This window comes from Aethina tumida, chromosome 4 (genome assembly GCF_024364675.1).
Source record: "Aethina tumida isolate Nest 87 chromosome 4, icAetTumi1.1, whole genome shotgun sequence".
Taxonomy (NCBI): Eukaryota; Metazoa; Arthropoda; class Insecta; order Coleoptera; family Nitidulidae; genus Aethina; species Aethina tumida.
This window is the reverse complement of record NC_065438.1, coordinates 11,233,208-11,259,075: the sequence shown is the minus strand read 5'-3', so window position 1 is coordinate 11,259,075 and position 25,868 is coordinate 11,233,208. Positions and strand designations below refer to the sequence as shown.

The following is a 25,868-nucleotide window of genomic DNA, read 5'->3' as shown; positions in this document are numbered from 1 at the left end:
GAAGTGAATAATTATGAATAATTTTACCAAAATTTAACCTTAACATGATGAAAAGGATATTAATTAGGATTATAATATTTCAATTTAAAGAGAAAATTATGTTGGTCTTTCTATCAATTTTATTTACAAATACGTATTTTGTTTAATAGAGGTGATTTTTATTATTGTTAACAATATATCTAATTAATTGTTTTTGGATTAAATTTGAACATTGGTTGATTACCTTATTTCCTAGGAACAAATATTTATGTTAGTAAAATTTTATTAAAATTACATTTCTTGTATATCTAAATTGAAATCCCAGAAATCACAATAAATTGAACATATTGTTTTTAGGACATGAAACTAGAAAATTAAGACTTTATTAATAAAAATTAACCGAGGAAAATATCAAATTTTTGTATTTTGGTTATATTTAATATACATTTGTGTTTTTTAACATTCATTACTCGGTTTAAAAAGCGTGTTATAAAGAATTATCACCAAGAAGCCAAGAACAGTTATAAAAATAAAACAAATGTGATAAAAAATATACATAATGAAAGATTAGAGAGGCTTAATTTGTATGAATTCAAAATTAATATTGTTCACTGATAAATAATCAAACATAGGAAAAATTTTAAAACACGTGTTTATACCGTAGACATGATAAATTATTACTCCCAAAATTATTTTAATAATGTTTATATATTATCAGCAATCTTTCAATATTAACCAATAAACATACTGATATTAATATAGTATGTTGAAACTTGCCGAATGTAATCAAAGTACTAAAGTGTAATGACGGCAACATTGGATCATGTGCCTATTGTCACTGGCAAATATTATAAATTTTAGTCACAATGCCAAAGTATTTGGCGAATAAAATCATTGTTGTTAAATATGTAAATTTAATTAAAATGAAATTCTGCGCAAAACAAAAAATGACAATATGCAAATCAATATGCACTTTGCACAGTTCAGATTGGATTGATTGTATAATGTGTCACAAACAAAAATAAAAAAGAAATTAATAATCGTCGCCAAATAAAAATAGAGATAACGTCATCTATCAAATAAGACCTTCGAAATGTCAATTTGTTCCGCGGCATCCTAGCCACACAGTAATCGGTAGATTATTATTTGAATGAATTTAAATCTATTCTAAAATTACTTTTTCCGTTATATAACAATACTAAAGGTTTTGCACTTATTCTTAACTACAAAGGAGCCACATTGCAACTGTGCTAATAAAGACATTTTAAAAAATGTAACATAACCTAAGAGTGTACAGTGAAATTGTCATTCCGATAAAAGTTTAAAGTATATTTGATCCGATTAGTTGTGTGTTAGTAAACTTGAACTATGGACGCCGGAGGGGACAGGTGAGAGTTCATCAATATCAAGAAATTGTGTTACTATTGAACAATTTCAGAGTGTTGCATTCAACCAATGTAGCTGTGATTCGGGAGGTCTACGACAGCGAATACTCGCAACACAGTTTCTCCATGGAACTGGAGAAGGCCTTGGACAGTAAATGTTGTGTTATAGTCATTGAACCTAGTCAATTGGGAGATGAGACTGCCCGTTGGATTAGTTTTGGAAATTGTCTTCATAAAACTGCTGTAATTACTGGAGTAGCTTCATTAGTATCAGGTAAACAACTTTTGTTTATTTCTAGACCATACTAATGGCACATTCTTCAGGTTTTATGTGGAAAAGCAGTTTGACACCCCAAGCACATCTCAGTATATTTTCTCTGCTGTGTACTGGCTTATACACAGCATCGTGGCAATTTGATCACTGTGTAAAATATCAAGTAATGTTCAAATACATTTTATCTCCCCATATAATTACTCACACTTAAAATTTCAGGTGGAGAGAGACCCCCGTAAATTAGTGAGACTACCCATTTTAGGAGCAATCACATCAGCATCACCAGTTGTTCTTGTCAGAAAGGATGACACAAGGAGGAAAATTTTACATTGTACTGTATCGTTTGCGGCAGCAGCTTTTTGTATATACAAGTACTACAGAATTATCAAATAAAATGCCACTGAACAATGCTACAAACTTAGTAGATATAGCAATAATGTGTTGTTAGTGAGATACATTGGCATTTTTTATAGAATTTCTGAGATGTTTGTAGAGTTTTAATAGAAAAAACTTACACTGTGTTGAGTGAGACCCTGTAAAAGTATTATTTAAACAGCCTCTTGTATCATTGGTGTGTTTGTTTATTAGATCTGCAAGCCAAAATGAAGTATTAAGACCAGTGACATTGTACAGTAATGCATTTAAAAGTTCTTGTCATTCTCACTAATATATACTGTGACCGCTACAACGATTTTTTCGCAGTTTACCCACGCTTTTTATTATTATTGTCTTGTGTTATACACTATTTATTTATTATTTTGTTATCTAAATTATTTGCATTTACAGTCTCTGTTTTTGCTCCTTTTATGTTATTTTAAAGAAAACCGGACGTGTACCCCATTGTTAATAAAAAAAATTATTGGCTAGACATTTTTTATTTTTGGTAGCTCAAGGTTTTAACAATTAAAATTGAAGATTGTATTTAAAGATTCTTATAGCGTTGCTACCATCAGATTATTATCCAAGGAATTGTATAATTGTTCTAAAATTTATTTGTTAATTTGTTGAAATTTATATTGTTATTAAATGATGTAAAAACTTCTGCTTTACTGCAAATGGTGAGTGTATCCCATTGGATTTATCATAGCAGATTACTTAAATTATTATATACAGTATGTGGAATGTCATTTCTACCAAATACTATAGAACAAAAATATTTTTAATTATTAAGACAAGTAAATTATACTTAATTGTAGTTTTCAAATAATTTTAAACTATATGAATGTTACAAAATTGATAGTCTGTTGAAATGAATAAATTCTTCTATTTTACAATTATTTATTTATTATGAATATAGGTCTTAGATGCAAAGCCCCAAAAAGCCCCAAAACCAAATATTACAAAACAAACGAAAAAGTGTAATATTATTGTTAGAATCAGACAAAACATAATTATCTGCTGGTGATTTAAGAACATGGTATGTTTAATATATTTAATTTAAATATTAATTTGGGTGTAAACTATTTCAGTATTGTGTAATAAAAAAATTCTAAATATTTTAATTTTATACTTCTATTTGACTAGAAATGGTGTCTACCAAAAAAAAGGGTTATAAAATTGTGCAGAATTTTTATTGATTTACAGATATTCCAAAAAAATCTCATTATGAGTATGACATACATTTAACAACAGATGAAAGACATATATATTTTTAAATTTAAAAAGGTGAATACACTGTAAATAATTTAATACCACCAAATAATTTTATATATATGGAGAAATGACTAGCACTAGTTTGTCCACTGTTAAAATATAAATGTAACAAAATTTCTACTAAACATTCTTCACAAATTTAAATATTAGTTTTGTACTTCAAATGAAAGTTGAGCCTTCTTTGCCCTTCTTTCCATTACATAAAAATACAAAGAAGGAAAATACTTCCTTAAATAAATTGCAATTTGAGGCAAAAATGTTGACACTACCAGTTCTTTCTGCTTATTGGCGACAGCACTGAAAATTTTCTCAGCAACAAATTCTGGAGTATATCCTTCTTCAGTTGCCTTGTCCATTTGCCCATGTGCTGCTCCAGAACCTGTTAGGGCATTCAAGGACAATTTTGTTTTTATGTAGCCAGGACTTACAACTGTGACAGAAATATTTTTTGATGCTACTTCTGCTCTTAGGCTGTCACTAAAAGCTTGCATGGCATGCTTGGATGCACTGTATGATGATCTTTCTGGCAATGCTATTAGTCCTTGAATGGAACTGATGAATACAATGTGTCCCTCATTCTTTTTGATCATTGATGGCAAGATGGCTGTAACATTAACAAATTATTTCAAAAACTTAATGTTTTTATAACTGTTACCTTTTGTAAGAGCTACTGATCCAAAATAATTGACTAGCATAAGTTGCATGTCAACATCCATGTTTGTATCAAGAACTGTCCCTCTGTTTGAAAGACCTCCATTATTTATTAAAATATCTATGTGTCCAGTAATGGAAAGTATCTTATTGACATGAGTCTGGAGAACTTTGTAATCACTCAAGTCCAAAGGTATAATAATGGGTGGGAATGTCTGAACTGTACAATGAGTTTGTAGTAACTCAGTCTTAACTCTATCTAGTTCTTGTCTACGTCTAGCACATAATACTACTTGACAACCCCTCTTGTAAAATGAATGTGCCAGCGCTTCTCCAAGTCCAGAACTTGCACCAGTAATCACAACAATCTATGAAAAAATTTAAAATTGTGAACAAGACTAAACATTTATAATAATGCTTACCTTTCCAATTAAACTATTTTCCCTCTTCTTCAGACATATTGCCCTGAATACCTTAAATACAATCAAAGGAATTGTTACTGCAACACAACAGGAACCCAACCAATTCAAAGACTGATAATATTTTTTCAAGTCGTTCATTTTGTTCTTAAGCAGGAGCTGCAATACAAACATTTAAGTACTTTACGGCAGGACAACACCGACGTTTTTTCTTTAATAATGCATTTTTAGACTTTGATTTTTATCATTGAATAAAATTGATAATTTATGACAGATTTGAAAGAAGTAGTTACATTTCATCAAATTTTCATTTGGCAGAATGATATAAATGTAAATTAATCGATTATTGCGGAAATCATATTATAGGGTTAGCACCTGCTTTCAACAACCTGTCACTTCATTTAGTGATTTCTCTACATAGGGCCGTCAAACTATTTTACGGCATTGTTTGTATGCAACACGCAATACACAAATTTTGAATATGTAGTGGTGGCCAGAAAAATAAACATTAATATTTATTGTTAATTAATTTATACACATTAAATGCAATAAATCAATATATTTTATATTTTTATTTATACTGTATTCTTTCCACAATATTTCCTTTTGTATCAATGTATTAAATTTTAAAAAATATATACAGGAATGCCCATAATTATAGCAACTTATTAAAATAAAATTTAAACAAGTATGCCTTGTCGTATTCAAATTTTTTTGGAAGCTAGAGGTGGGCCTACAAGATATTTTTCAAAATTTCTTTCATTTTGCAATTAAATTTATTTTAATTTTTTTTAGACTTTTAAGAGCTGCATTACTGAATTATATATTTTATTTGTGTAAAAATCATCATACTTTGAGAAAATACATTTGATATTGATTGATTTTTTGTCTTTCCTCCTTTTACCCCTATCTTTCGCCGGCAGATGATATATTTTATTTAAAATTAGTTATTTAGAACTGCATAATTTTTGCAATACTTTAAATAAACATAAATCAATCGTCATATTTATTTCCTCAAAAGTAATTAGTAGTTATAAATTATTATCGGTTTGTATTTTAAAATATTCATGTGTATATTTTATAAAGTTTAATCAGGCAGATGAGTACTCAGCATAGCATGTACAAAAGTGAGAGAATGTGTAGAGATACAGAAGACATCGTTTTATCAGCAGAATAAGAATATATTTATCACTTTTATATAACAAAATAAGCAGATATAAATAATATTTTAGATATTATCAATAAATAAAACAATAATAAAGTATTACATAATATATAACAATATATTTACAATTGTCCTATTGTTTGTACATGTATTGTTTGATTATCCGCAGTTCTGAAATATAAAATCATATTAAATATTATGTCATATAATACTGTTAAAACCTACATTAGTTCCACTGTTTCAACCTTAGCCAAATCTGTAGGATCTAATTCAATCTCTTGATGTATTGCGGCCATATGTTGCTGAAGTCTATCATGCTCAGCAAACGATTTATTACAGAACTTGCAATTAAATTGTTTGGTTGTATCTACCCCAGTGTGAGTGCGCAGATGCGACTTTAAACTACTAGATCCGGAGAACCTAAAAATAGACGAGGATTAAATTGAATGAATTAATTCGAGGTTTAATTAAATACTAACTTTTTACCACAGTACTGGCATGCATGTGGTTTAACACCAGTGTGCGTTCTCATGTGACCAGACAAATGTCCGGCAGACGTAAATCCTTTCTTGCAGACACTGCACACATGTGGTTTATCTCCGGTATGCACCCGAGTGTGTATCACCAACGTCTCGTGTCGACTGAAAGACTTATCGCAAAGCTTGCACGAGTAGGGTCTTTCGCCGGTGTGCGTGCGTTGGTGGATGGTAAGTGTGTTAGAGCCGGCGAACTTCTTACCGCAGATCTGACATACGTACGGTTTAGCACCAGTGTGTATTCGCATGTGAATGCCCACGTAGCCGGACTGTGTGAAGCTGGAATAAGTCAATTAAATTCAATGTTTTAATTGATGCTAGTGATTGGCTTACCCTTTCCCACATACAGGACATAGGAAAGGCTTCTCCCCTGTGTGTACTCGAAGATGCTTTTCCAGGTTACAAAATTGTGTGAATGTCTTCTTACATATATCACATGAGTAAGGTCTTTCTCCAGTATGCGACCTGATATGAATTCGCAAACTTCTGGCCTGCAACAACGATTATTTTAGCATTACATAAAGAAATGTTCAATTGTTTTACCTCAACATACTGTTTCCCGCAGTAATCACAGCTCAGTAGTTTGTGTCCCGTGTGATACTTCATGTGTTTCGATAAACTGGACGCCCACTTAAACGCCCTCCCACAATACGAACACAGATGAGGTTTACCTTCGATATTTCGCAGCTCGCCGGTGTGTTTCTTCTTGTGTTTGCTGAGATTCGAACTCTCGGCAAACGACATGTCGCATTGATCGCACTGATGAGGCTTCTTCTCCAAATGGATCTTGGAATGTCGACGTAGGATTCGCGCCTCGGAGAACGACTTGTTGCATACTGTGCAAACGTGTTCTTGGTCGTTAGGGTGGGTCATCATGTGGACTTTTAGATCTACCTTCAAGTTGAATGATTCGTCGCATTTACTGCACGGGTATTTTAGTTTCTGTGGTTCCGTTTCTAACAACGGATCCTGGGTGAACACAACTATATTAATATGGAATTAATTTGTATATATTGATTAATTAAGATTAATCTCATTGATATAAGCTTTGAAATAATATACACTATATATACCTGAGTATCCTTTAGTGCCTCAATTGGTACTTCCAAAGCAGTTTTGGCTGCTTCTAAAGTGTATATCGTTTCATTTTTAACCAATTCATCTTCGCACTCGTTTGTAGTAGAATATGTGACAAATTCAGTAATGCCATCTTCTATTACAGTCACATTGGATATGGTTCCTTGAAATTCGAGTTGTTCTTCTAATTCTATTTTCATGTGTTGGTCCACAATACTCTGTGCCAATTTTGTCTAAAATTTTATATTCAAATATAAACAAGTTCAAATATTGGATATAATTATAATTAAAATAACATTTGTAATTTAAAAAATATATATTTTGTTCAGTGTTAAGTTTTTGCTATCATTATTATTGACTCAATTGAAAATACAATAAGAAAATGTCCTAACAAAAAACGACACCTTTTATTGACAAACAAATTGGAAAAATCACTAATGAATCTATGTTTAATAGAGCCAGATCAGATGGTAAGAACTACATTCATTGCCCTCCTAATAAAAATTTGGGCCCCAGATACCCCAAAAAAAGTTTGAGTTTGGCATGGTACAATACCACTACAAAAAATTATTAGTAAAATGTTTGACCCGTCTGAATCTAGAGAGAGATATCACGTTCGACAGAGACAACAGAAGTCAGCCTCGCAGTGGGAAAAATAAGTGCATTTTTTAAAAATTTCATGAATCGGCACACGTAAGTTGAGAATGTAAACAATTAAATTTTGAATACGGCCCTGCTCAATCTAATACCAACATGTTAAATATACGTGCCATCACATTAGACAACAAGTTATTTTTAAATACGTAAAAATAACATATAGTGGAAATCAATGCGAATGGGTTGTGCTTTGTTATCAGGGAAGTTTACCTGAAATTCCGGCGACAAATAATTTCGAAGAATATTATCAGATCTTTCGCACTGCTGTTTAAACGTGTAGGCCCTGCTGCATTGTAAAACGCATTGCACGCACATAAGATGAGGAAATCCATCCCCTTCGGCCACCTGAAATACGGTATTGTTTATAATAAATCGGAAGGTCAACAATCGGCCATCTCTTTCTACGCTATTGTGACAGATACGGTAAGACAAAGACGGAAAACCGCAGCATAATCCATGGCAAAACCGAATAAAATACCTTGAGCGAAGTGATAGAATGCAACATTTCGTCGAGACATGCCCCATATAGCGGCCGCATGTCACCCCTTTCCGACAAACAGGCCCGGCAAATCTTGTCGATTTGCAGGGGCGCAGTCAGATAAACGCTCATGTTCATCCCGCCGGTATTTTAGAAAACACAAACGTCGTAAATGCGCACAGGAAACGTAGGTCGACACACACAAATATGGCAGCCGAACCACTCAACGAAATATGTTCGGGACCCCGTCGATTGGCAGTTATCGGCGAAGCACGCAGACGTAACGCTTTGATTGACTATGCGCGCAATTCAAACGGTTGTCTACGCAATTTTCTTTTTCTGTCAAACTGGTGACAGATCGAATGTTTTTGTTTATAAACTTGTACATTTTGTTTGTTTTAATTAACATTTATTAAAAATTGTTAGAATTAATAATTAATTCCAAGTAAGTTTTCATTAATATTTAATTTTTACCACGCAATTTTTCTCAATTTTCATAATTTAGTAAAATAAATTAATAAAATATTGTCTGCATAAATAGTAATAGTGTGGGTATAAAATAACTTACTTTAGACTTTAAAGTTAAATTAAAATTTAAACTCTCTAAAACGTAGTTGAATTATATAAGCAATAGTATTTTATACAGATTTAATTATTATAGAAATAAAGTTTATAATAATGATTAGAGTATATATATATATATATATATATATATATATATATATATATATATAGTATTTCCAAATCGATTTTTTGCTATTTAAAGACTAGAATATACGATAATTTATATAGTTTTGGAAGTCTAGATTTTGAAAAAATTTCGAAAATGAGTTTTCGTCGATATTTAACAAGCATTAAAAAATTAGCTCTGGACACTTCAGTTTTTCACATGGAAATACCACCAATTGGGAGATTATTTATACTTCTCACTGAGCTGGACAATGAGTTTAAGCATTGTTATTATATACCGTCATCGATTTTAAAATAAATCCTTAACACTAAGTGATTATTAAATGTACTTCAATATTTAACCTTTCAAGCATTTTGTCCCAAATTTTGTAACATAATAAGACAAAATATAGGAATGTTTTAACCCTTTGGGTACAGTGAGACTCGTTATGGATATGAATAACCAAAGTTACAGATGACGAGCATAGAAATTTAACAAACGTATGTATGTATGTGTTAAATAAATCGGGACTAAAGGGATTAATGTAGGCACATACTATGTTTGGGGTTTGCTTAATTAACAAAAAAAAACAAATTGTTGGTATTTCTTTTATTTATGTCAGTTGCCTGTTTTGTTATAGCATCATTTATAAATTGTTAACAGTTTTTGGCAGAGTTTGTCCTCCATATAATCAAAAAAAAACACTGTGTTTCATCTGTAGTGTAACCAACCTTTTAAATTATCCCTGTCCTTGACATTGTATATAGCACCACCTGGGAAAACCGGTCACAGTTTCTTAAAATAACAATCGGTTTGCCTAGCAGTATAAAAAATGTACACCTCTTGAGGTCTCTAACGTCCCAAATCGGGGAAAACATTGAACTATGATACAGTTTCATTAATAATAAAATATACTAAAAATTGCGTATAATATGTATATATAACAATTTGAGATGTGGGACATTAAAAAGCCCTGAGCTCAATTAACTTAATTCATAAAGAGGAAGTATTTACATAATATGTTTCAGTCAGAAAATACTGTACATGTTTCCTTAAAACATATGCAATATTTCAACGCCAGCCAAATTGGAATAACACAGAGGTAAAAAATTATATACAAAATTGAGGTTTCTTCAATAGAACCATACATCATAATAGTCTGTTTCAACATTCAATATCTATATACATGCGCCTCAACTGATCCCTGCATTGATCAGCAAAAGAAATTCCAATTTTTTGCATAAAAATTTATTAAGAAAATTTTGAAAATTGTAGTATATATATATACATTCTGTACAAATTTAATTAAATAAGTAGTTTCATCAACGGTACGAAAACCGCGTGTGAGCTATGTTATCAATCAACATAACAGAAATATTATAATTATAAAAAATAAATACATATTTTACATACTTCATACAACACAAGACCTTTGGTATGGTATTGGAAATGTTGAAAGTAAATCCGACACACTGCCATGTTGAACTGCAATTTGACTGGCAAAATTAAATAGTTTAATCAATTCTGACTAGTTACAGTCGCATTGTAGCAGTTTCAGATTTCATACGACGGAAAGAAAATATATTCATCTAAACTGTTGTATGACAGGACACTACCGAAATATAATTTAATAAAAAAAATCTAAAACTGAACTGAGCAGCTGCATATCTCATTATACAGTAGACAAATATTAATCATAGAACTTAACTAACAATTAAAGGAATAAATTTAAGCATTTGCTACAGAAACTGATGATGGGTAGAGTAGATAAATGAACAACTGTTTGGTTGGCGGTCGGTCTTGTTGTAGATGTTGTCATCCAGCGACAAACGTTGTAGTGTGGAATCAGGTGTCTTGTTGCCGTTTTCACTCTGGTTCTGCCTTACTCCGGGCCCAGGACACATCATATTGAGAACCACTGTTATCTGGGCATTTATTAAAAAAAAAATAATAACAATCACTATAAACAATAATAAAATATATAAATATAAAGATAATAATAAGTATAAAAACGATCCAAACATCCACTGGGCCCGGTTTACTGCTCACTACTAGCAACTCTTCAATCGTTTCAGTTTTAATTATCACTTACAATTTGTTTTAAATTTTTTTGGTCTTTATTCCGTTTTTAGAGGGCACTTAGCACGTATGTATAAAGTTCACTGCACTCGATTTAATTATAATTTTATCGATTTTAACTTCAGTTCTATTGATTATTAAATAATGATCTGTAAATATATTAAATATATAAATTCTGTATAAATTGTTTAACTAATTGTCTTGGGTTCACTTCAATTAACTTAATTGTCTATTTTGAGTTCACTTGGTTTCATGGTTAAACAATCCTATGCTTGTTGCAAAAGGGGCGACGGTGCCTTGACGGCTTCGGCTATGTGCTATTCATCCGATTCCGATCCGTTTAAGTCTTCCTTCAACTGGTTCAAGAAACAGGTGAGTTGCATGAGAGCCACACCTATAAGAGAAAATTTATTATCAGATGGCTTATACATAAACACATATGTGAGCATCTTAAATGTAGGCAGACTACTATCAAACTCCACTCATTGGAAAAAATTCCTTGTGGTGCTAGCGAATTCTACCTTGTAAAATTTCTATAGCACACACACCATATTATTAATAAGCATAATTAGCTTAAAAATTGTTTTAGGTGTGCAAACTTTATAAAAAAGACACTCACCTTTTCCACCCTGTTCTGCAGGATCAGTGCTGCTTTCCCATGTCAGGAAGCTTTCACTGGAAATCACCCAGTTTTCGTAAAAGTTGGTACATATCGATAAAAGCAGCCCTGCAAAAATCAAAATATATTCAGTAACCCGCACAAGATACCTAATTATGTTAAGCAAAAAATTATACATATTGTGAAAGTGTAGCTGTACAGTGTATTGCACCGATTATTAAAGAACCTCGATGAATATAGCGAGCACAGCGCTTATCTCCACAGTATAAAACGCCACAATAAGTATTAAAAGTCTTTATGCGGAGCTGGGACTGTGGTATATTCGATCTGTGAAGAAATGTAAAAAGCGCTTACCTTTAGGATGCTCCATTTTATGAACTAGGGCTTGGATGGCATACAAACATTGGAGTTCATACATCGGATTGTTGTCGATGTATTTTTGGAGAAGTTTCATATGTCTCTGAAACGTTTCGAGATTCAATGTGTCCTGCTTGACGCAATCCTTAAAGATGGCAGTTACTAATGCCCGGATGAACTTGTTCTCCTTGACGTGTGCCCCCACGTTTGTCTAAAGAAAAATAAAAATAACCTTTAGCATACACGAATAAATAATAAATGTTACAAATAACATAATAAACAGTAATAATTTACCTCAATCCACTTATAAATATCATCGAGAGACGCTTTAGTTATGAAGAATTCAGTCATTTTCACCTGAACTTGGTCAAAAGTGAACCCGGGTGCGTTGCCTTCGTTTAGGAACTCCAAGTTCTGAAATTATAGGTATTATATTATTAAACAATTTCATGTAAAAAAAATATAAACTTACAAAGTCTTTGACGAACTGTTCAGGGTCTTTTTTCCCAATTATGTCGGACAATTTAAGTTCAGACACTACCCATATGCTCTTCAGGAAGTCAGCATTTTTGGTTTCAACTACTAATTTGAATAAGGTGCCCATGAATTTGTAATGATTGTCTTCACTGAGACAACTAATCATTTTACGTAGCCTTGCCAAAGGTACAGCTTCTTCGCAAACAACAGAACCTGAAAATGAATTAATTTGTAAGAAATTTTATAAAAAAAAGTGCATTTTTAAAAGAATTGTTGTTGTACTGTGTATTACGCAAATCATTTAAGTAATCTGCGAATATAGCGAGCACATCGGTTATTTCCACAGTTCTAAACGCCACTATAGTCAATGATTAAATACTCTATGTGGAGCTGGGACTGTGGTATATTAAAAAATATGTATAAATAAAACTTACAAAGCATTTCGGCCATATATTGCCAGAACATCGGAATATCGATGACCATATCATCAGCAGCTTCCAGGGTTTCTTGTAAGCCTGTTGAGAAATCTTCGAGGGAAATTGTCTCCAATTGTAAAAGTTTAGCGAATAATTGGCTGGTTTTAACGCGAGCCACCTTGGACTTCTCCAGCACGTTAAAGAAACTAGAAATAACAAATAAAAATTAATAAATAGTCATCATAAAGGCGCTAAAAGTATGAATTCAGTGTTCGGAAGTATAACAAAATGTGGGAAGGCTACTATCAAACTCCACTCATCGGATGTTGATCCTTGTGGTGCTAGCGAATCCAACCCTATCATTCTATCTAGCACAAACTTAACACTAATTGGGCATAAATAGCTCAAACAGCTGACTTAGTCGTGCAAGATGAACAAATAAATTCTTTGTCATCTTTTGCTGAAAGAACGAAATGAATTTTTACTCACCAGTTGTTGATTAATGTAGGAATATAACTTGTAGGTACGCAGCCCTTGACTTCTTGGTCGAATTCCTCAGCACCAATGTTATTATTGATGTACTCGTCCAAACTGTTCTTGAAGCGACGTTCCAATTGCTCCTCTGTAAGCACCTCGATGGGCCCAGACGGAACAGACGGAGCCACAGTGGGTGCCGTCGACGGCTGCTGCTGCGGCGGCGCCGATACTTGCGACGGTGCCAGCGGCGCAGGACTTTCGGCTACCGGCGCCGGAGTGCTGCGCTGCGACGACTGCGATGATCCACCGTCGTTGTAACGATTCTGCGATCCACTGCGACTACCGCGTCCGTCGTACGGTAGACGCATGTTATTGCGCTCCAAACTAGGTCCTTTCGAGTGGTAGGCATCACCGCCGCGACGACCGCTACCTGATTTCTTGTCCTGTGAGTATGAATCGTTATCGTTAATTTTATCCAAAGCTGTATATATGTTGCTATGGGTTATCACCGGAGGTGCAGAGTTCTTAACGTGAGAACCTTGTCCCCAGTTACTAAACGTGTTACTGCTTCCAAGACTCATTTCTTCCACTTGTGGAGGCTTATTCTTTAGTTTGTCGCTCTGTACGGAGAAGGTGATGCGACTGCTGCGACTGTTCGATATCCATCCGTCGTCCGACACACTCTTGCCACGCTTGTTGCGTTCAGAGTTCATGCCCATGGATCCACGATCATCCTTACGAGGTGTTGGTGCATTGTTCATAGCAGCGATGTTCATTTGCTCATCAGCTGCCTCCTTCTGGATCTGATCTATCGTTTTGGGGTTCAAGTCTTGTCTGCGGGGTACCCATTTTGAACTTCTCAGATCTATCACATCTTGCAACATGAATCTGACTCGGCTGCTCACTTTTTGGTGCTTCCTATCCACGATTTCTTTCATAACTTTGAATATTTGGTCCAAATTAACCGATTTGGACTCGAGTTCTTTACCAATGGTTGTCAGCAATTTGCACAGACATTCCAAACTTTCTTCATCCTTGTTTTCGAGTAAATTCGATAAACAACGTATCATAATGTTAACTGTAAGCATCTGCTGCTTAAATAGCTCACCTAGAATCAAATATAAATTAGTCCACTGAATATATTAAAACTTTATTTGTATTCTATTGTGTTTGAATCAGTTATAAAGGTGTCCTCAAATATATCAGTCCACTACTTTCATAAAACATCATGTAGTTAAGTAGAAACCGATATTTAAACAATTATAAAAACTTACCAATAAATCGGATATTGCCAACACTTTTCATTCTCACTCTTCTGTCGTATTCTTCCAGTTCAAACTGCAGATCCTTCTTCTTTTCAGGATCGGTACATTCCTCAATTTCCTTTACCTTGCGGGCACGTTCCGTCTCGTCCACCGACTGCTTTTCGAATTCAGCCTGACAGCGAGTGACGAGCAGTTTGCGGAAATTCACAAATTCGGGATTCTCCGAGTTAGAGTTCGAGACGGGCACCTGTAACATGGCCAACTCCCTGCACATAAGGGCGTACGCGACCGAGAAGTTCGGCTCGTCGACCGCCTTTTCGAACACCAAGTCGATAACGCCCTGTAGACGTTCGCAGGTGCTGATCTTCAGCGACCGGACTTGCATGAGCAGCGTGTCGAATTTCTGGGGTGTGAGCTTGTTGAGGACGCCCCTGACTTTCTTGTACAGTTCGGCGGTCTTGCGATCCTCATCGCTCAAGTTTGTGCCGGCGACCAGACGGGCTGGTTTCCATGCGTTCTCGGTCACGTTCAGTTTCACGTCGTCGCGCAGCGACAACGATATCGACACTTTGCCGGAGGGTTTGTTATTTTTGCCGGATCCGCCCAGCTTGCCGGATTGGCTGTTACGCTTTTGGGGCATCTGAAAATGGACACAACAATATTTAATAAAGGCTTTTAAAATGTAAGTCGACAGATAGGGTTCGTACGAATATTTCAGAACTAACGGTGTCTTCAACTGGTTGTCAGATCACTACTTTCATCGAATAAATAAATTCATCATAATAAAAATTTTACTTGCTATTGATTGGATTAAGGGAGATTTACTTACACCGCCTCTTTGTGAACTAGATTTGCCGTAAGGAAGGTTGGCGAAATCGGGCCGGTTACCACCCATTGAACCATATCTGTTTTCTTGTGGGCGCTGCAAAATATTAAAATCATTTTATGTAATATGTGAATTAATTGGTAACTCAAAAATTAAATTGTAAACGAAGTGTTGCTGTCCTTTGTATTATACTAATCATTTAATGTGAAGAGCAAACATAGCGAGTACAGCATTGATTTCCACAGTATAAAACGCCACTATAACTTTTTATAATATGTTATGTGGAGCTGGGACTGTGGTATGAAACTTAGTGAGCATGAGTATTATTAAAATAGTTACCTTGCTGCCTTCTTCTGCAACTATAACATCTAAAATGTTATCAGGTTTCACTTTACTGGCCGGGGCATTTTTTAGACCCATTAAGAAGTCTCTATTGTAAACTTTCTTTCCGTCTTTGTTGAATGGGGACCATTGTCCTGTAAAATAAATATAAATTTAAGTATCAGTAGGTAGATTTAAGTACATTTTTAGCAAGACCAATATTAAATATGAAGATACACTTGACTGTGTCTGGTACTGTGTGTTGCACAAACTAGTAAAATCGTTTGTGAATATAGCGAGTACAGAATATAATTTTCGCAGTTAAGAAACGCCACTATACAAACAAAGTTTTCATTTGTGTGGAGCTGGGACTGCGACAAAACCCCCAGAAACTCGAAACCAACCCACAACACAACAAAGTGTGATCCCCTTACTAACCGTCTTCGTATTTGAGAGCAGGAGCCGTCGAGTTGCCGGCCGCCTCCTTGGCGTTGGCTTCGTTCTTGGCCTGCACGAGACGTTCGTTGGACAGGCCGGCGCGATCTGTCTCGTCCGCTTCGGCCGCGGCCGCGGGCGCGGGCACCGACAGTTTAACCGTACGTGGCGGCGGATCTTTAACAATGTTGGTCACGCTGAACGGCTGCTTCTTTGTCACGGCTGGTTTCTCGACGGCCGGTGCGGATGGCGTCTTGACGGCGGCGGGAGGAGGCACCGCAGCACCGACGGCATTTTCGTTCTTCGTCGTCGTGACGGTCTTCTGTTGTTGCTGCTGCTGCTGCTGTTGTTGAGGCGGTTGTTTGTTGACATTATCTTCGATGGTGGCGGCATTGTCCGTAACAGGAGCGGGGATATTACTGTTGTTTAATAACGTGTTCGAGTTTATAAGATCACTAGTTTTAATATTTGCGTTTATCGCATCCTCGTTTTGGATGATTGTTGTGGTGTCGCTGATTGCGTCCATGTCGGAGCCCTCTTTGCTGGCTCCCTTAAGGTTAATCTCGTTCTTCTTGTTGCCTTTACTGTTAGCCTTCGGCTGTGGGGGTGGCACAGATACGGCACTATTCTTTTGGTTTTGTAACTGTTTGTTACTTTGTTGTATTTTATTCGCGTGATTTTGTTTGGATTTAGCTGAAAAGAATAAAAAAAATACATTAAATTTTCGTTAACTTAATAAAAAATAATTTTATTGGATTGTTTATCTTAATGTATTTCGTTGGTACGTGGCTTATATGATTACAAATCGGAACGGAAAGTGCATAAATGGAACTGGAGGTGGTTTAATTAATCAAATCATATTTTAACACGTTTTTGGCAAGTGTGCAACGTGTTTTCTCTTTGGAACTCGGATAATAGATATTTTTAGACATTGTTATCAGTTGTCAAATATTCTTGACAATATTAATTAATAGCATTGTTGTCAATTCCCAAAATTTTGACGTCACAAGACGCGTATGTAGCTGAACTTTGTGTTACACTAATCATCGAAGTAAAAATCAGTGAACATAGCGAGCACAGCGTTTATCTCCACAGTTCTAAACGCCACAAAAGCAATTGCATGTGTACATAATGTGGAGCTGGGACTGTGGATATTTATTTGCGTTAAATCCCAATGCGGCGATCCGCATAGACTGCACCGGCGGACGGACGGACCGTCTTCGTGCCGGGCCCAAGCCGATGAAAAACGTTTCGGCGTAGTATTATTAGAGCGGTTTGGCACGGTAACAAGAATTCCACTGCGGTAGACGGAATAAATCCCGTTTTAGATAACCGTCGACGCAAACTGAATTGCGGCCTCGCGGCAATCGACGACTTGCACTGCTCTTCCTCGCCGCACGGGAAGAACGTGCACCGCGGGGTGGGACCTCCTCTTGCGTTCTCCACGCTTTTTTACGTTTCATGTTCGGTCGGTTGGTCGGACGACCCGCCACGATGCAGGGTCGTCGCTGTCTCGGGCCCACGTCTGACGCGTTTAACTCCGATTTTGTACGTCTAGGTTGTTTCTTCGGCGATTTTTACTTTCTACTAATTTGTTGTTATTATAACCGATTATGGGCATTATGTTTAAAATAAACAATTATTATCATATAATCCTAATAATGATTGATAGATAAAAAATGTTTAATTCAATATTACTGTAAGAGATTATTTTTAATAAATTATATTTGACCCTATTATTTATAAAAATCAGTAATTTTTGTTAATTATATTTAACATAATCCTGATAACGATAAAAGTGATAAAATATTAAAAAATTAATTCAAAATCAAATATATTAAAAGATTATTTTATCAAGTAATATTTAATAAGATTGAAGTTTTCATATTTATGAAAATTCATTATTTAAAAAAAACTAATTATAACAATTATAGCAATTTTTGTTCGAAGTATATAATGATGTAAGATATTATTTTTGTCAGGAAATATTTGGTGACCTTACTGTATTTGTCATGTTTATCAAACAATTAGGAAAATATTCAATAGTTCAGAAGTCACATACTTTATTCTCTTCAAAACGCAATTTATGTTATTTAAATTGTATAAAGGCTTGAAAATGTTATGAGTTGTAAATTACTAAAAATAAGACTTAGTTCAAAGTCTATAAGGCTGTAAGATGTTATTTTTGTCAGGAAATATTTGGTAACCTTACTATATTTGTCATATTTATCAAATAATTAGAAAAATATTCAATATTTCATTTTATTCTTGTTCAAAACTTTACTAATTTCTTATTATTAATTATAACAAAGTGATTAAAAAAAGCAATTTAAGTTATTTAAATTGTATAAAGGCTTGAAAATATATAAAGTACTAAAAATAATACTTAGATCAAACTCAATTATTGTAAGACATTATTTTAGTCAGGAAATATTTGGAGACCATATTGTATTTCCAGTACCTATAAAACTATTAGGAAAATGGTCAAACGTTTATGTCAGACATCTATTTCTTTCACAAAACCTTACTAATTATTTATTATAACAAGCTAATTAAAATCAGCAATTTATGTCATTTAAATTGCATATAAACCTGATAATGTTAAGTGATAAAGTACTAAAAATAATACTTAATTCAAAGTCAATTTCTGTAAGGCAGTATTTGGTGACTATATTATAAGCCTGATGTAGTATAAAAAATAAGTTGTTTTCAAGAAAATATTTTAATGAGTAAGTTTTTTCTCAAGGAATTACTGATAATGTACTGATTAAAATCAACAATTAATGTCATTCCTGATAACGAGAAGTACTTAAGAAACACTCAATTTTAAATAAATTACTTTAAGCAACAAATAATATTTGGTGATAAGTTGCACCGTCCGCATACAAGAAACGATTAGGAAAACGTTCAAAGTGTAAGTCGTGTGGATCCCACCACAATTTCTATTTAATCTGCAGACATGGGGGCCATTAAAAATGAGATTAATTAAGCAACAATCTGTCGGTAATTAACGCTACGCTTCATATTGGAGAGATTGTGCAAACTACTTTCGTATCAGTATTGTAATTATGCATAAATTTCCATTTTAATGCGAATTCCATCTATTGAAGCAAAGAGGCCCCCGCGGTGCGTTTCAGCTGAGGCCTCATCGGCCCGTCAAATGCGACGACACATTTCACATAGGACGGTGTGCAAGTGACGTGAACCGTAAATAATTATTATTTATGTATGTATGGGCATCAATTCTAAAATTAAACCCCGTTTAACGGTGCAACAAAATGCGTTGGCATCTACGAAAAAATTCGGACGGTTCCATGCACTTATCTGGGTTCGCCGTTGGCCCTGATCGGTCTCACAAAAAAGCGAGCGCGGATAACAATTTTATCGCTTTACAAAATCCCCAACGACAAACAAGTCGTCGTGGTCGTCGTCGACGTTACGTCACCACCAAAACTAATTTCAATTTCAAATTTCGTTCGAGGCGTCGTGGCAACGTCGGCCGCCCGGCTATAAGACATCTGTTTTCGGCATTGTCCCGTTTCCCGGTTCGGGGAAACGTGGGCCAGGTAGAAAAGCTATTGGTGAGGCACCGACGACGGATAATGGGGTCAAACCACGGCCGAATTGAACGTTGACGCTAGCATATGTTAATACCCAGTCCGCAGATACCACGTGGTCACATATTTTATTCAGTGCGCTCGTCATTGACCTCTCGCCGACCGATTATTGAATATCATGCCACGACGGTGATAATGGGCCGTGCAGAAACACGACCCGGCGGTGGTGCTTGGGCCGAAGAGGGAGGCACACGGCGAGGGCGTTACACCCAGGCGAGGGGACCGCGTGCTAACGGACCGAACCCAATGTGCATGCATATATATGCACACCTCAATTCACATGATACATCGAAATTAATAAACTGGTAGCGTTGGAAGGCCGCGACATTTCGCAACCGATAACTAGATTTACTACTTTCTAAATATCGGTCGGTCGGACCGCAGCAAGGACTGGAAATAAAAATTATGTAAGGCCGCGGCGGCCGAGCGACTTGGACAGTTTTTTTGGTTTTTTGGTTTTTTACCCTTGCTTTTGGTCACGGTGGTCCAGGCATCTTCGGCGTCCATGGCGGCGGAGACGTCGGGCGCCGGCTGCGGCGCGGCGCTTCTATTCTCGGATGTGACTGCCGGGGTACCGACGATACATGTGTGGGTGTCCCGGTGGTGGTACTCCCATAAACGGGCACTCAGTTTTTTTTTTTTTTTTTTTGATTTGTTAAAACAGATTTTATATCACAGATTCACTCCTTCGTCCGGGTTAACTGGTTTAAAATGTGGTTGCGGAGACCTGGTTACGTATTTGGGCGACGGGTTTTCGTATATCGTATGGCAGAGGCAAGGTCAGACTCGGAGTTTCGTTTAAAAGTTACCGATTTAAAATTAATTAACACTTATAAAATATAAAACAACGAATTACGTGCACAACACTTAAAAAACAGACTTGAAACGGTGGTTGATTTCTTTTTTGCTTTTGAGTATTACAGAACGTACAAACTAATTTAAAAACTAAAAATGTCTACACAACTACCACGTTGCGTGCGACCCATGCGGTCGACGCTCAATAAGAGGTTGTCTGCCATCTTACTTTGCACTTCGGTGCGCATAATCCCGGACCGAAGTTCCACGAAACCAACTTGGAGGCTAAGGTGGGGGGACGGATCCCTTCTTATACGGCAGGACCGCGAAATATCCTCGCGACGTTGCCGGACTGTATATCGAGTCGGGGTTTACGGTACGTTCCGATACGCTTCGTTAACTGCACACGGGGCCACGTGACACCGAATTTTTACACACAGTATATCTATCAATTTGTTTCTTATATAATAACTAACAAATTTATATTGTAAAACTTAAATACGATGGAATAGCGTATTCCCAATTGTAATGAGTAAATTTAATATATATAAGATTATTAAATTATCAAAGTAAAATATAAATTGTAATGTTGCATCAATTTTAGAACTCTATCGCCATAAAGAATACTTGAATACTAAAATATTTATCAATTTTTTATAATTTTTCAAAATTATTTTAATACCACATACAGTGGGACCAAATTTAAAATAAAATTATCCATATATAAATATATTTCAGTATTCCATAATTTTGTTCATTTTTATTATGGTACATCTTCGTGTATGTATTTATCAATATTCTTTATAGTTAGAATTTATTCTTAAATTTATAATATTTCATTAAATAAACTCAGGAAAATCATAACTAACATAACACATCAAAGTCTAAAAAATATTCCTGATATCACTAAAAGTTTATAATTCTTCCGAAAAATAATTTACAATACTCTTTAATCAATATGAAACAACACACTCAATTAAAAGTACAATAAGAAAATATCCTAACAAAGAAGAACCCCTTTTATTGACAGACAAATTGTAAATAATAGTTAATGACATGCTTTCTGGTTATATGAATCCTATCCTCCAGAATTTTGGTGAAAAGTACTTTGTACAGATGAATCCATGTTCAATAGCACAAGTCATCCTCCTCCTAATAAAAGTTTGGATGCCACATACACTACAAATAATATGAGACACGGTGGAGGAAAAGTTTAGCTTTGAGGTTCTTTAAAGCATGGTACAGGACCATTACAAAAAATTATTAGTAAAATGGACCGTTTCGTATATAGAAACATCATGAGATATATAATGAAACTATTTGTCAACGATAATTTACCAATTACACAGTTTTTTTATGCATGATTTCTACACTTGCTGAAGTATTTTGAAAGTCTAACTAATATTGTTTCTACGTTTTATTAACCGAATTAACATTGTTGGAAAAGATATCTATAAGAAATATAGAATTTGTGCATTTTCTTTATATATTTTATGAACTGTACAAGAACATTATATATTTTATGAACTGTACAAGAACAAATTTAATAAACCATCGAGTATTCAGTTAGTTTTATGTTATATGGACGATTATTTACGGGAAATAAAATCAGAAAAACACTCGGTACGTTACGTACGCTAATAATATTCAGAATGCAAATTACGTAAATTGCAAATTTTATAGAAAATGAATTTTTTATGCCATTACAAAATTGAATTTTAATGAGGTTATTGAACAATTTATCTTCCATACCATATGCCAACGATTTCTATAACATACGTTTAATTCATAAATCCATTTAAATAATATCAGCGTTTAATTTTTTTTTATTTCATTACTTAAATATGTAGTAGATAAACATGTCACGTTTTTTGTATAAATTTGTACCCCGCAAATTACTTAGCAACACCGTTTCCACTTGAAACAATTTTATAAACCGTCTGTCGATAATTTTATTTAAATTTGGGGACAGCAAATTAAAAAGCATTTTTGTAACGAATGCAAATCATGGACGTATTTTTAAATATGCGTTTGTAATGATAGAATATCCATTTCTAAAAATAATTCAATTTGGTAATCCCACATTCACGTTAAATGCATGACTGTGCGCGTCCTACTTCTTTATTGTACGTTTCAGACATTTGACACATGGCCAGTGTGGAATTGACGAAATTGAGAAATTATTGTATTAACGTGACGTCAAGTGAAATAGCCTATTGTTTTGAAATTAATGTTGAATTAAATGTATCAATTTTAGTGACAGTTGTTAAATTTTTATCTACTTTAATCACAAACAGGAAAAATTTTGATAAGACCACTAATAAAAATTTAATCTAAAATCTATAAAATTAAAGAGTCAACAAATGAGAGGTGCAGTAGTTCAAACCCAATAAATTAACGTTAAAACAAAGCCAAATTTATAAATAACTCTGCGCCTTCGATCATGTTTATGTCCCCGGGTATGGGATGTTTACAGCCCTTGAAAACCGACTACGTAAACCACAAATTTTATCAACATTTAACTGGAAATTAGAACAAACTTGTTTACCGACACTTCACACACACACACAGGGTAAACATCGTGTCGCAACGAGGGCGAGAACCAACTTACATTTTCGACCCATTTTGCACTGAAAATCATCAGCAAACGGTCACACAACAGATCCAATTTATCGGAGGGTTTAACGAGAATCACCTAATCACAGTGTCCCTATAAAACTCAACGTTCACGAAAATAGCGATGCACACACACACGTGCACCGTCCGCCATTCGTTGAACGTTTTTGTACGCTATTACCCGGTGGTTTTTTGCGCGATCGAATTTTTTGCGAACTTGGCAAATGAACGGCACCCGGTACTAAATGGAGCGGGCGCACCCGATTAATTGTCATGTCCTGTCGCCGCCGAGTTCATTTTTGTCGAAATCGAAACTTCCGCCGCCTGTGCTTACAGGGTGATGTAAACGGGTGGTCGGTGTTCGACTGAAAGTTTGCTGTAACGCTCGCCCAACGTGACTGTTTTTCACTTTTTCTAATGACTCAAAACTAGATATAAATAAGACGAATTTGTGCTGACTCAATGCGAAGTGAATAATTCGTGGGTGGTGTTTATTCTATATAAACTCTTTTAAGTATGCATGTATTTAAAATAATGCATGTTTTTCTAACATGGTTGTTGTTAGAACTTGCTTCCAATTTACAAAAATTAAAATAAGCAAAAGAAAGATTGGGCGAATATACATTATCATTAATATCTGTTAAATATTTGAAGGATATCCAAAAATCTACAAAACAAACGAGTATTATGACAAGATAGCAATTTAGATCACCCAAAACTAAACATAAGTTTTTATATTTTATTAATAGAATACTTTATAGCTTGAGATTTTCACTCTATGCACATTTAAAACATTATCACAGATTAAATATATCTTGATATTATATAATACATTCTCATTCATATTTTTATATTCTAAATTATTTCAATATTTCAAATTGATATATTTTTTAAAATTTCCTTAATTTGTATGAGCATGAATTACTCAATTAGTCAATTTTAAAAGATAACTTGGTACCAATAAAACATTTTTATGTTTTATTAACTGAATACCCATAAATTTATTAATAATCAAATTAAAATTTCCTGCATTTTCAGTCTGTGATAAAATACTTATGTTTTTATGGTTTCTATTTGTATCAGTATACAAAAATGCGACATTAATAATTTTAATTATTTTTCATATTCAAAATTATTTAATGTAAAGTATAAATAGAAACTAAACCATTAATTTTATGTCATAACTTTGTAACTAGTGAACTCATTTCAATTTTTAAGCTAAACAGTACATTAATTAACCATGTTTATATGTCTTACTAACTGAACACCCATAAATTTAAATAATGTTTATCCATAGGTTTTTTCGTTTTCTATCAATACGTTTAAATACCCAGAAATGTACGAAACAAAAGATACTTACTATTTTCTTGTGGCTGCTGCACTTCAGCCTCCACCTTAACTTCCTCCTTCTTCTGTTCCTTAGGGGCGACGCCACCTTCGCCACTACCGACGGCCGGTGCCGGTTGATTGGCCGGTTTGTCCGCCACAACCGGAACCGGTTCGGCCACCGGTGCGACGGCCTCCCTCTCGTGGGCGGCCGCCTTCTCCTTTTCGGCGGCTGCAGCTGCGGCTGCTGCGGCGGCACGCTCCTTATGCTTGCGACCGCCCTTGGCCGGACTCTCGCGGTCCTTGGACTGCTTGGGCGGTATTGTCACCTCGGCCGAGTCGCAGTTCGCCGACACGATCGGCGTCTCCTTGTTCTGGGACGACGGTTTGTTGTGCGAGACGAATTCCTTGGCCAAAGGCTGAAAGAGATACGTTACGTTACACGTTACACGTTTGTGTTTGTGGCAAAACTCACTTTCAATTTACTATTCGATGCTAAATCAATGTTTCTGTGAGGCGCGGGCCCGTCCATAGACGGGGGATGGGAGCCGGGTGGTGGTGGATAATGGGTCGGATCGATAGGATCCTCATTGATTACGGCGTCGTGGTGTTGTAGTGTGGGTTCCACTTGTTGTAAATTGTGGTGGTGTGGGGGTTGTTGATGTGGAGGCTGCAACAACAATCATGACATATTATTGTTGAAGTTGTGTCGAATATTAAATTAAAAGTCAAATGAGTCGACAACTAACCTGTTGGTGCACCGGTCCGTGGTGTATTGGCTGGTGCATCTGATGGTGCGGGACGGCCGAGGGACCGTGTCCCACCGTATGATGGCCAGGATGGTGGCCGGGATGGTGGTAGTCCACAGGCGAACCCGATGACCCCGTCTCCATCGACATCGGAGACGTGTTCACATTTATCGACTGGGCGACTAGACGCGCGAACGTCGACTGCACCTCCTTGGCGGCGGCGGCGCTCTGTTGTTGCTGTTGGGGCGTCGGCTGGGGCGTCTGTCTCGCCGACGATTCCCCGGACGCGGGATGTGAACTTTCGTCGAACAGCTCGGTCAATCGGTCCTTGCCCGTGTCCGGATCGATTATGGGAATGGCTTTTTGCCTCCTGGTCTTTTGCTGCCTTTGGTATGTGGCATGTTGCTGGGCCGCTTGCTGCAAGGGCGGTGCCCCCATGTGGACCGTCGACTGTTGCTGGACCGCATTGGGCGGTGCCGACGCAGTCTGTGGCGGAGCTTGTGGCCGCATCATTGCATGATTATAAAAGTCTGCAAGTAGATAATAAAC

The 25,868-nt window shown here is 35.5% G+C and overlaps 4 protein-coding genes across 7 annotated transcripts in view; 1 reads left to right on the top strand and 3 right to left on the bottom strand.

The window, feature by feature from the left end:
- Positions 1-1,062: 1,062 nt before the first annotated feature.
- On the top strand, positions 1,063-2,506 carry LOC109594162 (transmembrane protein 11-A, mitochondrial). The gene is made up of 4 exons (XM_020009354.2): positions 1,063-1,367; positions 1,418-1,638; positions 1,689-1,801; positions 1,858-2,506. The coding sequence occupies exons 1-4, from the start codon at positions 1,348-1,350 to the stop codon at positions 2,029-2,031; spliced, it is 528 nt and encodes a 175-aa protein (XP_019864913.1). The 5' UTR covers positions 1,063-1,347; the 3' UTR covers positions 2,032-2,506.
- An 837-nt stretch (positions 2,507-3,343) lies between these two features.
- LOC109594167 (dehydrogenase/reductase SDR family protein 7-like) lies at positions 3,344-4,698 on the bottom strand. Its single transcript, XM_020009359.2, has 3 exons — positions 4,365-4,698; positions 3,947-4,310; positions 3,344-3,895 (listed from the first exon to the last, which is right to left on the bottom strand). Exons 1-3 carry the CDS (start codon positions 4,533-4,535, stop codon positions 3,438-3,440), a joined length of 993 nt encoding a protein of 330 aa, XP_019864918.1. The 5' UTR covers positions 4,536-4,698; the 3' UTR covers positions 3,344-3,437.
- Positions 4,699-5,518: 820 nt separating this feature from the next.
- Positions 5,519-8,508, bottom strand: LOC109594164 (zinc finger protein OZF-like). Its single transcript, XM_049966024.1, has 8 exons — positions 8,275-8,508; positions 8,007-8,141; positions 7,136-7,372; positions 6,606-7,031; positions 6,396-6,553; positions 6,006-6,341; positions 5,752-5,946; positions 5,519-5,697 (listed from the first exon to the last, which is right to left on the bottom strand). Exons 1-8 carry the CDS (start codon positions 8,410-8,412, stop codon positions 5,649-5,651), a joined length of 1,674 nt encoding a protein of 557 aa, XP_049821981.1. The 5' UTR covers positions 8,413-8,508; the 3' UTR covers positions 5,519-5,648.
- Positions 8,509-9,538: 1,030 nt separating this feature from the next.
- The window catches only part of LOC109594182 (eukaryotic translation initiation factor 4 gamma 1), a 51,806-nt gene continuing 35,476 nt past the window's right edge, over positions 9,539-25,868 (bottom strand). For 3 of the 4 annotated variants that reach the window (XM_049966018.1, XM_049966021.1, XM_049966019.1), the window contains 14 exons: positions 25,320-25,849; positions 25,046-25,240; positions 24,605-24,989; positions 16,220-16,909; positions 15,800-15,936; positions 15,464-15,556; positions 14,644-15,274; positions 13,382-14,477; positions 12,911-13,098; positions 12,472-12,689; positions 12,294-12,413; positions 11,997-12,210; positions 11,643-11,750; positions 9,539-11,417 (listed from right to left, as the gene is read on the bottom strand). In XM_049966018.1, coding sequence (XP_049821975.1) covers positions 11,341-11,417; positions 11,643-11,750; positions 11,997-12,210; positions 12,294-12,413; positions 12,472-12,689; positions 12,911-13,098; positions 13,382-14,477; positions 14,644-15,274; positions 15,464-15,556; positions 15,800-15,936; positions 16,220-16,909; positions 24,605-24,989; positions 25,046-25,240; positions 25,320-25,849 — 4,682 coding nt within the window. In that variant the 3' untranslated portion in view covers positions 9,539-11,340. The remainder of the gene's footprint in view (positions 11,418-11,642; positions 11,751-11,996; positions 12,211-12,293; positions 12,414-12,471; positions 12,690-12,910; positions 13,099-13,381; positions 14,478-14,643; positions 15,275-15,463; positions 15,557-15,799; positions 15,937-16,219; positions 16,910-24,604; positions 24,990-25,045; positions 25,241-25,319; positions 25,850-25,868) is intronic. The other variant, XM_049966020.1, reaches the window with a different exon arrangement.